This window comes from Cucurbita moschata, unplaced genomic scaffold, assembly GCF_002738365.1.
Source record: "Cucurbita moschata cultivar Rifu unplaced genomic scaffold, Cmos_1.0 Cmo_Scf00060, whole genome shotgun sequence".
NCBI classification, from domain to species: Eukaryota; Viridiplantae; Streptophyta; class Magnoliopsida; order Cucurbitales; family Cucurbitaceae; genus Cucurbita; species Cucurbita moschata.
This window is the reverse complement of record NW_019268576.1, coordinates 1059377-1069312: the sequence shown is the minus strand read 5'-3', so window position 1 is coordinate 1069312 and position 9936 is coordinate 1059377. Positions and strand designations below refer to the sequence as shown.

Below are 9936 nucleotides of genomic sequence, written 5' to 3'. Positions count from 1 at the left end.
CGATTTTTTAAAAAAGGGAAAAAGAATAATAATGCCGCCGTTAAAACACGAGAGTCGGCACCGACGCGGCTTAAGTTTATATAAACAAGGAACAGAAACAGGACGCACTCCGACACCGTTCTCGGAAGCGCGAATTCACTCTGATGCCTTGATACAATCCCAAGCAATCCACAGGTAGCGTTGCGATTCATCTTCTTCTTCTACATTTTGAAGAATGTTTCTTGGAATCGATGTAGTTGTTAGATCTGGTTGCTATCTCTCGATCCACTGATTTTTTTTTTGTCACTACTTATAGATGTCATATTGATTTCTGGTTGCTACATTTTCTTGCTGTTGTTTTCTAATCTCTTGGATGAATTTTGAAAATGATTAGCTGATACTGGATACATGTATGATTTCCTGATGTTTGAGAGGTTGTGTTTTTTGTTGCGTTTAATCTGTTGATAATTTGTTAATCGATCACCATTATCTCCTTTTACAGTTCATTTACAGTTAATGTTTTCGCTTTAGAAAGTTATGTCTGCGAGTATGGTGTTGGTTTGATAATTTTAATTAAGGTAATAACCGCCGCCTATATTGAGCATTTCGCGCGCGCGCGCGTATTTATGGCATGGTAAGATTTGGTTAATTGTAGTTCTTATAGAAAATTTTCGTTGTGGCTTGCAATCATTTAGTTTCATTTTTATACAAATGGCAAATCGCTGTGTGGCTGCGGCAACTGTTTCTAGTTCTCTTCCTTCTCTCTCAAAATATCGTTATCAATATTAACAGCCTCGGATTTTCTTATGTATGTGGTATGTGCATTCATGTATTTGATTCTATTGCAGAGTTGGTTTGTGTGCCAATTGTGACCCATTGACGTCATTATCACGGTTTTCATCATTGTAGTATTATGGAGATGGAAGGTACAGATGTTTGTATGGACAAAGAGCCAGATCGTGTCATAACATATTCCTCTGGAGTAGTTTCCCATGATTCTTCTTGTGAAGATAGCCTCAATCATCAAGATGTTGTGGAGTCGTTTGGCGAAATAAATGGGCATCATGATATCCACAATTCAGAAGAGGGAAGCGAAGCAAAGGAATATGAAGTGAAGGAATGCACAAATGAAAAATCAATCAAGGTTCCTGAACTTCCTCTTACAGAAAAATCTGACCAGCAGCAAAGTGTGATCAGCTTGAATAATGAGAAAGAGAGACTGGACGAGAAGGTGGTACTAGAAGGAAAGAATGCTCATCAATCTATGTTAACTGTGAACTCATTGAAATCTTCTGCTGGAAATGCTCGAACAAGACACACTGTTCCACAGCCATTTGCCTTGGCAACAGAAAGGCGTGCTTCATCTGGTACTCGACCTCCCAATGCTATCGTGGCTGAAAAATCTATCAAACACAGTGTTCAGCCTGCAAAGACCAAATCCAATCAGGTACGTTCTAATGGAATATTACTTCTATTGGTAATTCAACTCGGTTCCATGGATGTGTATAATTCAAACCCTGTGGTGGTAGACCTACATGCTTAATCCACTGCTTTCACTTTAAGAGAGGTTTATGTTTATTAATTATTATCCTGAAACGTTTTCTTGAATCGGAAAAATTAACGTGTACAGCTTCGTGGCTTAGGAAAAAACTGGTTTTACTTGTATATGGCTCAATGGATTTGCTTTTACTTCCTGCAGCCTGCATCACCTAGAGCGCTGAGGAAGCCACTGCAACCTAATAACAAGAAGCATGCTGATGAGGAAGATTCCTGCTCGGTGGTTTCCATGTATCTTTCTTAACTCTATGTTTTATTTACTACTGGGTTTAACCTTTCCCATTTGCTCTAAAATTGATTTTTGCCTATCGACTGGTAGCAGTGCCGCAGCATCTCGGGCTATTAAGACAAGAACTACTGTTGCTTCAGCTCCTACATTTAGATGCACAAAGCGTGCCGAGAAAAGGAAGGAGGTATTGCCACCCACGCCATCTTATCCTATCCAGTTTCTTTGGATACTATTTTTTTCTATGATAGTCTATATCTTACTACATTTTTTTCATATATGTAGTTTAACTCGAAATTGGAGGAAAAACTTCAAGCTCTGGTGGCTGAGAAGACCGAGTGTGAGACAAGGTCCAAGGTAAAATATGTTCTCTCTGGTGGAGGATATTTGTTGCTTCCCTTTTAGCTGCTTCCTGAGGGTAATTCTAAAGTTATTGTCTTCTTTTTTTTCCATCATCAACCTTCCAAATTTTGAAGGAAGAGACTGAGGCCGCTATCAAACAACTAAGAAAGAGTTTGTTATTCAAAGCAAATCCAATGCCAAGCTTCTACCACGATGGGCCTCCTCCCAAGGTTGAGCTGAAAAAGGTACTTATTACGAATCTTTTGTGGCCCTACATTATCTTGTCAAACAGAGAGCATATTGTTGGGAATATATGAATTCATTATCTTCTTGAATTATCATTAATAATACTCTGTTTGAGTGCCAGCTCCCACCAACTCGTGCGAAGTCACCTAAACTTGGCAGACGTAAGAGTTGCAATGATGCAGTTCATTCATCCTATGGAGACAAGATAAAAGTCAGTTGCGGCAAGGGAAATGGTCGTCATACAGACAGCTACAACAGAGATATCATCGCACTGGATGTCATCGAGAATCGAAGCAATGTCATTTGCTTTGTAGAGAACAATCTGAAGCAAGAAGGAGCTTTTCACGAGGTGATTCCTATTGATGTAAATGGTTCAAAGAATATGAATATTTCTGTCCAATCTTGAGTTTGTGACCAACTTCCAACTCGCTTCTATCATGCCTACTACGTCTCGCATTTTCAAGAGTTCATTGCAGTGGTTTATGTAATTTATGAAATGTAAATTTCTGTAATTTATATCGTTTGTTTATGCGGAAGCATTTTACTTCCGGACAAAATACTTATCTTATAATGGCCCTCCCACTGAAAGAAAAAAAGGAAAACAGAGAGAAAGAGATCTACTAAGATGTGGTTCGAGCTATTGTTTCCTTTGTTACTTTTGTACGTAAATTATAGATTGACCATTCTTGTTTTGTAGACTTCAATGTGAAATTAAAATGGATGTTCTTCCAGTGATTTATTGCTTTTACGCGACATGATTCCATTGTTTCTGAATCTAATTATGCTTTCTATCATACAAGAAAGGATTCTTGCTCATCAGTTATTCACATGCATGGACGATGAGGCAAAACAAGGTACGTCGCCTAGAAGTCCCAATTTACTGTCTGGAAAATATTTTTGCTTGAACTAGTTACGATAGAAGAACTAAATGGCTACGAGAAAACGTAAGAAATTTAGGTGTTGGAGCCTCGAATGCCATGTATTTGAAATAGTCTAGGCGGTTTTTTTCAAGGCGTTTTAGATCACGAGTTGGGTACGCTATGTTTGTTTAATACAAGATTACGAAGTCGAACTTATTATTATCGGTACATAGCGTATTTAACATGATTTTCCTCTTTTTTTTTTGTTTTTTCTTTGAATTATTCTTGACAGGGAACACAGACAAATGCAAATAGGAAATAAGCTTGGGAAGTAATTTCACTCGAGACACCAGTGGCCTCATGGATCTTCTTCTATTATCTCAACTCCAAACTGGCTCTTACGACACAGTCAGCTATGAGTTGCTTGGATCCCTTTTCTAAGGTAAAGAGAATCCTTTTATCCTTGCTTGTTTCTGTAACAAATACTATGTTTAATATCTTGGATAACCATCAAGATCTCAGAATCCCTCGAAAAATTTCTTTTTGTAAGTTTGAAGACTGGTATAGAGTCCCTTTTCACTAGCACAGGGCTCACACCAATCTGAAATGCGAATTCAATACCTTACAGCTAAAGCTTCTATAGGTTGCCAAGAGAAAAATACGCAGCTCCCATGACACCCTTTTAGAATCTAAAAAAATTGCTACAACTCCAAGTTAAGCTTTTCCAGTTGGATTTAAGGCTGCGTATGTGTTTGATTTAGAAACTTCAGGACTAGGTCCTTCCTGCCACCTTGACGGTTTGAATTGTAAGGTTCCAAATTGACATTGGGTCCGTTCTAGTGATCTATACTGTATACCTTTTTACAAATCATTAACCTACGAACTTACATGAAATCATGTTTTTATAGCCCATTCCTTTACGTAATTCAGACCCAAATTTCTAACCATTAGTTTCATAAAACTAAACTTATTGAATTCAAACTTCCCTTTAAATTTATCAGCTCCCTTGTAAATATTCTCTTCCTTGACTTTTAGGCCGAGCTTTCTTGTTCTTTCAAATGTTTGTGTATGTGAGATCCCACGTCGGTTGGAGAGAAGACTAAAACATTTTTTATAAGAGTCTGAAAACCTCAAAAAACCTTGAGGGAAAGCTCAAAGAAGATAGTATCTGCTGGCCGTGGGTCTAGGCTATTACAGTGTATTTGATATATTACTCGATTTCCTCCCAAAGAAATATTCTTCCTCGGGTCTTGAGTATTTAGCTCCCAAAAGTGTGTATTATCTTTATTCCATCTATCATATTGCCATTGAAATCTTTGCCATACCAAATTCCTCAACAATGGAAAATCTTCGCTCGTTTCGTATGCCCCGACATGAGAAACTTGCAATATGATGTTCAAAATGAGAAAATCTAAGGTCTTCAACGGCAGCGACGGATCAAGCTCACAGGCCTGAGTTTATTTTAAATACTTACTAAATATCGTCAAATTTACAGGTCTATTTCCTTCGCTTGTAGTGATCTTTTTTTCGTTAAGAGTAGTCTTTTCACGTAAAATCCATTTGTTAGTTTGTTAATTTTCTTCGTTTCATTACATTTTATCTAGCTTTTATTTACTTATTTGGTTCATAAATCAAATTACTGAACAATCTGTTTGCATAATTACAGCTATCTACAAGTTAGCCGACCCTAGGTAGCTTGTTGTTGAACTAACCCAATTTCAACAAACACGGTCCAACTATTTTTGTTGTTTCTGTTTTGATCGTCTTTATAGCTTATAGTTGAAAAGTTAGATTTGGTAGATGTGGAAAAAGCACATCCTTTGTAGTACACAACTGACCTTCAAATCTGTGAGTTTACACGCATACACATATATATAAGCCCATATGAAGAATCATTGCATTCTCTCATCTTAGCTCTCCAGAATTGTTGAGGAGAATGCAGTCTGGTCCGAGAGCATCGTTTGAATAGATTGATCTCGGACCAGGCTTCATTCTCGCCAGCTCTTCGATTAGCTCAGCATGCTGTATTACCTAGTTCATATACAACAAGTAAGTTCTCATCTATTTCTCAAGTGCTTTTGTTTGTTTTTCTTTTTATTTGTTGGAATTATGCACCTCCACTGGGTCTGGAAAGATGCAAGTCGAAGAAGGCAAAGCCGTACATGGGAGATTAGACCAGGTACATTACTTCGATGATAATTTTATTTTTTTCTTTAATTTCGTTGTAATTTATATTTTTAAAAATAGATTAGACACAGAAAAAGATCTTTTCATTGGAAAAGAACATTACTTTTGAAAGAAAAAAAAAAAAAAGAGAAGAAAAGAAAAGAAAAGTAGTTTAATAATTCAGCTGGTTTAATAATAGGGCAGACGCTATTATTTAATTTTGGATTAATATTTATTTATTTTGGAAGAATAATTTGTAATTTAGAGGTGGGGGGTGTACATGCTTATTCCTATTTTCTTGATTTCGCAATAAAATTTTGATTTTTGTAGTCATTAATAAATGGGATAATGATGTTGTCGGGATCATTTTCCAACAGCTCTTATCACTTGCCGACTCCTTTTTCTTTCTTCATTCTCAATTATTTGAAAAAATAGGATGACAGGTGATTAGACGATAGGTACCAAAATACGACCCAAATTGGAAAAAAAAGAAAAAGAAAAAGAAAAAAAGGAACAGATAGAGAAATTTTAATGCAAAATTAGATTACGTAACATTACGGGGAGAGTTCACTTATGGTTTATTTGAATTAATTAGCAGAAAAAAAAAATCAAATAATATTCTTGATTTTAAAAAATATTCTAAAATAAGTTTAAAGAAGGCTCTTTTTAGTAAAAATGTTTTTACTTTTTTAACCATTCAAAAAAATTTATATTTCATATTCTTGAACATTTAATTTTTTTTAAAAAAAAATACATAAACCAAAGGAGGGCGAGCTTACTTGTATGGTAGTATGTAGTTGGTGGCTCAGAAGACTAGCAACAACTCATGGCTAAGGAGGGCGAACGACAAGAAGTGGTAGACGTTTTCAACTATCTACAATTCAAGAGAACGAGAGACGGTTATGGCAAAGTAAGGCGAGTGACAAAAGTTACAGCGGAAAGGGATGAAGAACAAAGGATACACACGCGAGAGGAAAAATAAAATAACGATGAAGTAGATTTTGTATTTATTTTCTTAAAATCCTTTCTTTACTTTAAGGTTATTTAAGGTTATGTTAAAGATCGAAGCATAAACATGAACTAGAAATTTTTAAGGTTCAAGATAAACTTTTGGTCTGCCATTATCTCCATAATTTTACCAAAATATATTGATAATTAAAAATACTGGATGTAACTTCACTTAAGGTTTTAGAATTAAGATTTTTTATTGTAACGACTCAAGCCCACCACTAGTCGATATTTTCTACTTTAGCATCATAATTTTAAAATGCTTTAATATTAAAGTTCAGCACAATATCAAGTTTCATTTCACGAACATATTATAATCGACCCTAATATTAAAAATTTGGGAATGAAATTTGGGGGAATGTGAAAAATGATAATAGGTCTCGTGTTATAATTAATATTATTAAAAAAAAAAGTGAATATAGATACCGATCGATGCAAAAGAAATATGTCTAATATTGGGCCTTAAATGGGCTTCACTGTAGGCCCAAGTCAGAAGCCCGAATGATCAAAACTGGTTCTTCTCGGCCTAGGGTTTCAGCCATTAGAGTTGCAGTTTCTGACCAATCTATATATATACCGCCGAAAAAGGAAGCCTTGAGACCCTGCAGATTCGGAAGCATTCTCCCGCCGATTAGTTCTGCTTTCATATCTCGGAGAGTTGAAAACCTAAACCATGGTAAATTTTCAACACTTGATTTTCTGTAATTTATCGTCTCTTTCTCTCTCTCTCTCTCTCTTCCAGTTTCGTTAATGGCGTTGCTTCGGCCATCTTCAGGCGGATGTAGAAGCCGATGTTGCAGTGGCGGGACAGCCAAAGAAGAGAACGTTCAAGAAGTTCAGCTTCCGCGGCGTCGATTTGGATGCTTTGCTCGACATGTCTACCGATGAGCTCGTCAAGCTCTTCACTGCTCGTGCTCGCAGAAGGTCTCTATTACTGAATATGTGATGGATTTATTTTGAGTTAATACGACTTTTTTTTTTAATCTTAATTTTCTATTGGATGATTTTTGGGATAGGTTTCGAAGGGGTTTGACTAGGAAGCCAATGGCCCTTATCAAGAAGCTCCGCAAAGCGGTAACTATCTTTTAGATCCTTTTCTTAACTCTAAGACAATTCATTGGAGGGCTCACTTTACATTATTTGTTATTGTTTCCTTGAATGCACTGGCTGTATGCAAGTGGGTATAATTGTTGATGGACTCGTTACTGTATTGTTGTGCATCTGAGATGTAATTCGAGTGATTTCTAGGGGAAGCATCTTAATCATGCTGCCCAGTTTTTCTCCAAGTTTCCTGATGAGCAGATACGTGCAAATTAAATATATGTAGTTACACATGATATCTTTAATTTATGTTCCATGGATCCTTTTCTAGGCTGGTATTAACTTCTATACTCCATCTTGACCTGCAATTTACTTAAATGAACAGTAGTAAAACAGAACACTCGCCAAGATTTTCATTAGCATAATCTTTCGCCCTGAATCATAGGATGGAGAATTGTGCTCTTTTGGTCCTTTGTTACACCCTTCAAAGATTTTGGAGAAACTAGTCTGTCGTGATATTGCTGACAGGTTATTATGATGGGAAATTGGAATCAGTTTTGACACGAGTAAATGAACTCTCTTTAATTTGTTAGAAACCACGAATCTCCGCAATGGTATGATATTGTCCACTTTGAGCATAAGCTCTCATGGCTTTGTCTTTTGGTTTACCAAAAGCCCTCATACCAATGGAGATGTATTCATTACTTGTAAACCCATGATCATCCCCTTAATTCCATTGTGGGACTCCCTCCTAACAATTCTCAACAATACTCCCCTTGAACAAAGTACACCATAAAGCCTCTCCTGAGGCCTATGTAGTCCTTGAACAACTTTCCTTTAATCGAGGCTTGACTCCTTTCTCAGGAGATCTTGAACAAAGTACACCCTTTGTTCGATACTCGAGTCACTTTTGACTACACCTTCGAGACTAGAAACTCCTTTGTTTTGACACTTGAGGACTCTTTTGACATGGCTAAGTTAGTTCAAGGACATGACTCTAATAGTATGTTAGAAACCATGGACCTCCACGATAGTATGATATAGTCCACTTTAAGCATAAGCTCTCATGGCTTTCCCCATAAGGCCTCATACCAATAGAGATCTGTATTCATTACTTGTAAACCCATGATCATCCCCTTGATTAGCTATTGGGCTCCCACCCAACCATCCTCAACATTTTATTTCTTCTGAACTTTTGTAGGCTTCATTATTAATTTAGGTATAACTTTAAAGCTAACATCTCCCACTACTGCTTCTTGCTATGACTTAACCTTCTTTTTGCCCTTGATTTATCATATCCTAAAGTGGGATCATACCCAATGGTAGCTTTGTAAATTTTATTTATCATGAATCTCCGAAGCTCTAATTATACCGTTGTGTTAGTTTTTTAATATCCTTGTTTTTCCTTTTGGCTTTCCCATAACCACCAATGGGAAGTTACGTTCATGGCCCATCGGTAGATTTGGAAGTCAATGTGTCTTGAGTCTTTGCAATTCATCATTATACTTCTGAGTCCTAACAGGATGGGATCATACAGCAATGGTAGATTTGAAAGTAATTTTCCTTGAGGCTCTGAATTTCATCATTATACTTGGGAGCTTGGTACACTTGAAAATATATGTACAATGAATCTCTGAAATTCATCATGTTTGTGCCCTTGTCTCCCCACCTGTATCTCTTTCCTTCAACCATAAGCAGAAGAATAGGTTTCTTATTTTTTTTTTTCTCTCGTCTCATTCATTTTCTTCGCTGCCTTGAATAGAAAAGGGAAGCACCTCCTGGTGAGAAGCCAGAGCCTGTACGAACTCACCTCCGTAATATGATCATCGTCCCAGAGATGATTGGAAGCATCATTGGTGTTTACAATGGAAAAACCTTCAACCAAGTTGAAATCAAGCCAGAGATGATCGGGCATTACCTAGCAGAGTTTTCGATTTCATACAAGCCTGTTAAGCACGGTAGACCCGGTATTGGTGCCACCCACTCTTCAAGGTTCATTCCTCTAAAGTGAAATCTGAGTTCATTTCTTGCTTCCTTAGTTTTGTTATATTTCTACAAGGTTGTTGATCAGATTTTGTTCTTAGTTTTTGCCCATTTTTCTATGCTTCATATCTGATTAGAACCACCATGGAAGCTGGTTTTATTCTTACTTGTTTCAACTAAATGCAGACTTGTAGACTTGGTTGCTTCATAGTTTTGTTTTTAATTTTTTCAAGTCATGAATCTCATATCCAAGTCTTCTTCAAAGGTACTGAACTTCTATTTTTATTTAAAATTTAAAGCATAAAAGATAAAATTTCATCATCATAAATGTATTTTATAACTTGGTTTTTTTAAAAAATTGTCTGCCCTTATTTTACTTCTCTTTTTATGATGTCATATGACTTATTATACAAACATGATATTAACAATTATTTTTCTTTGAATACAATTCATAAAAAGGTTAAAGAACATTAAAAAATCTGTCTCAATTATACATTAAAATTCTATTATTCCAAGTAAATTTAGAAT

General features: G+C 36.2%; 2 protein-coding genes and 1 long non-coding RNA gene across 6 annotated transcripts; all 3 read left to right on the top strand.

The window, feature by feature from the left end:
* Positions 1–3098, top strand: LOC111436802 (protein WVD2-like 3). 4 transcript variants are annotated; one of them, XM_023074545.1, is made up of 7 exons: positions 1–174; positions 889–1426; positions 1679–1767; positions 1856–1949; positions 2048–2119; positions 2239–2349; positions 2472–3098. In XM_023074545.1, the coding sequence occupies exons 1-7, from the start codon at positions 32–34 to the stop codon at positions 2754–2756; spliced, it is 1332 nt and encodes a 443-aa protein (XP_022930313.1). In that variant the 5' UTR covers positions 1–31; the 3' UTR covers positions 2757–3098. The 4 variants fall into 4 exon arrangements, with proteins under 4 accessions (XP_022930313.1, XP_022930314.1, XP_022930316.1 ...); XM_023074546.1 differs by having other exon boundaries at positions 1859–1949; positions 2472–3094; XM_023074548.1 differs by having other exon boundaries at positions 57–174; positions 828–1426; positions 2472–3094.
* A 1656-nt stretch (positions 3099–4754) lies between these two features.
* On the top strand, positions 4755–6483 carry LOC111436805. The gene is made up of 2 exons (XR_002709334.1): positions 4755–5389; positions 6174–6483. It is a non-coding gene; the product is annotated as an uncharacterized LOC111436805 (long non-coding RNA).
* Positions 6484–6902: 419 nt separating this feature from the next.
* On the top strand, positions 6903–9668 carry LOC111436804 (40S ribosomal protein S15-4). Its single transcript, XM_023074550.1, has 4 exons — positions 6903–7060; positions 7160–7308; positions 7401–7458; positions 9188–9668. The coding sequence occupies exons 1-4, from the start codon at positions 7058–7060 to the stop codon at positions 9434–9436; spliced, it is 459 nt and encodes a 152-aa protein (XP_022930318.1). The 5' UTR covers positions 6903–7057; the 3' UTR covers positions 9437–9668.
* Positions 9669–9936: the final 268 nt, after the last annotated feature.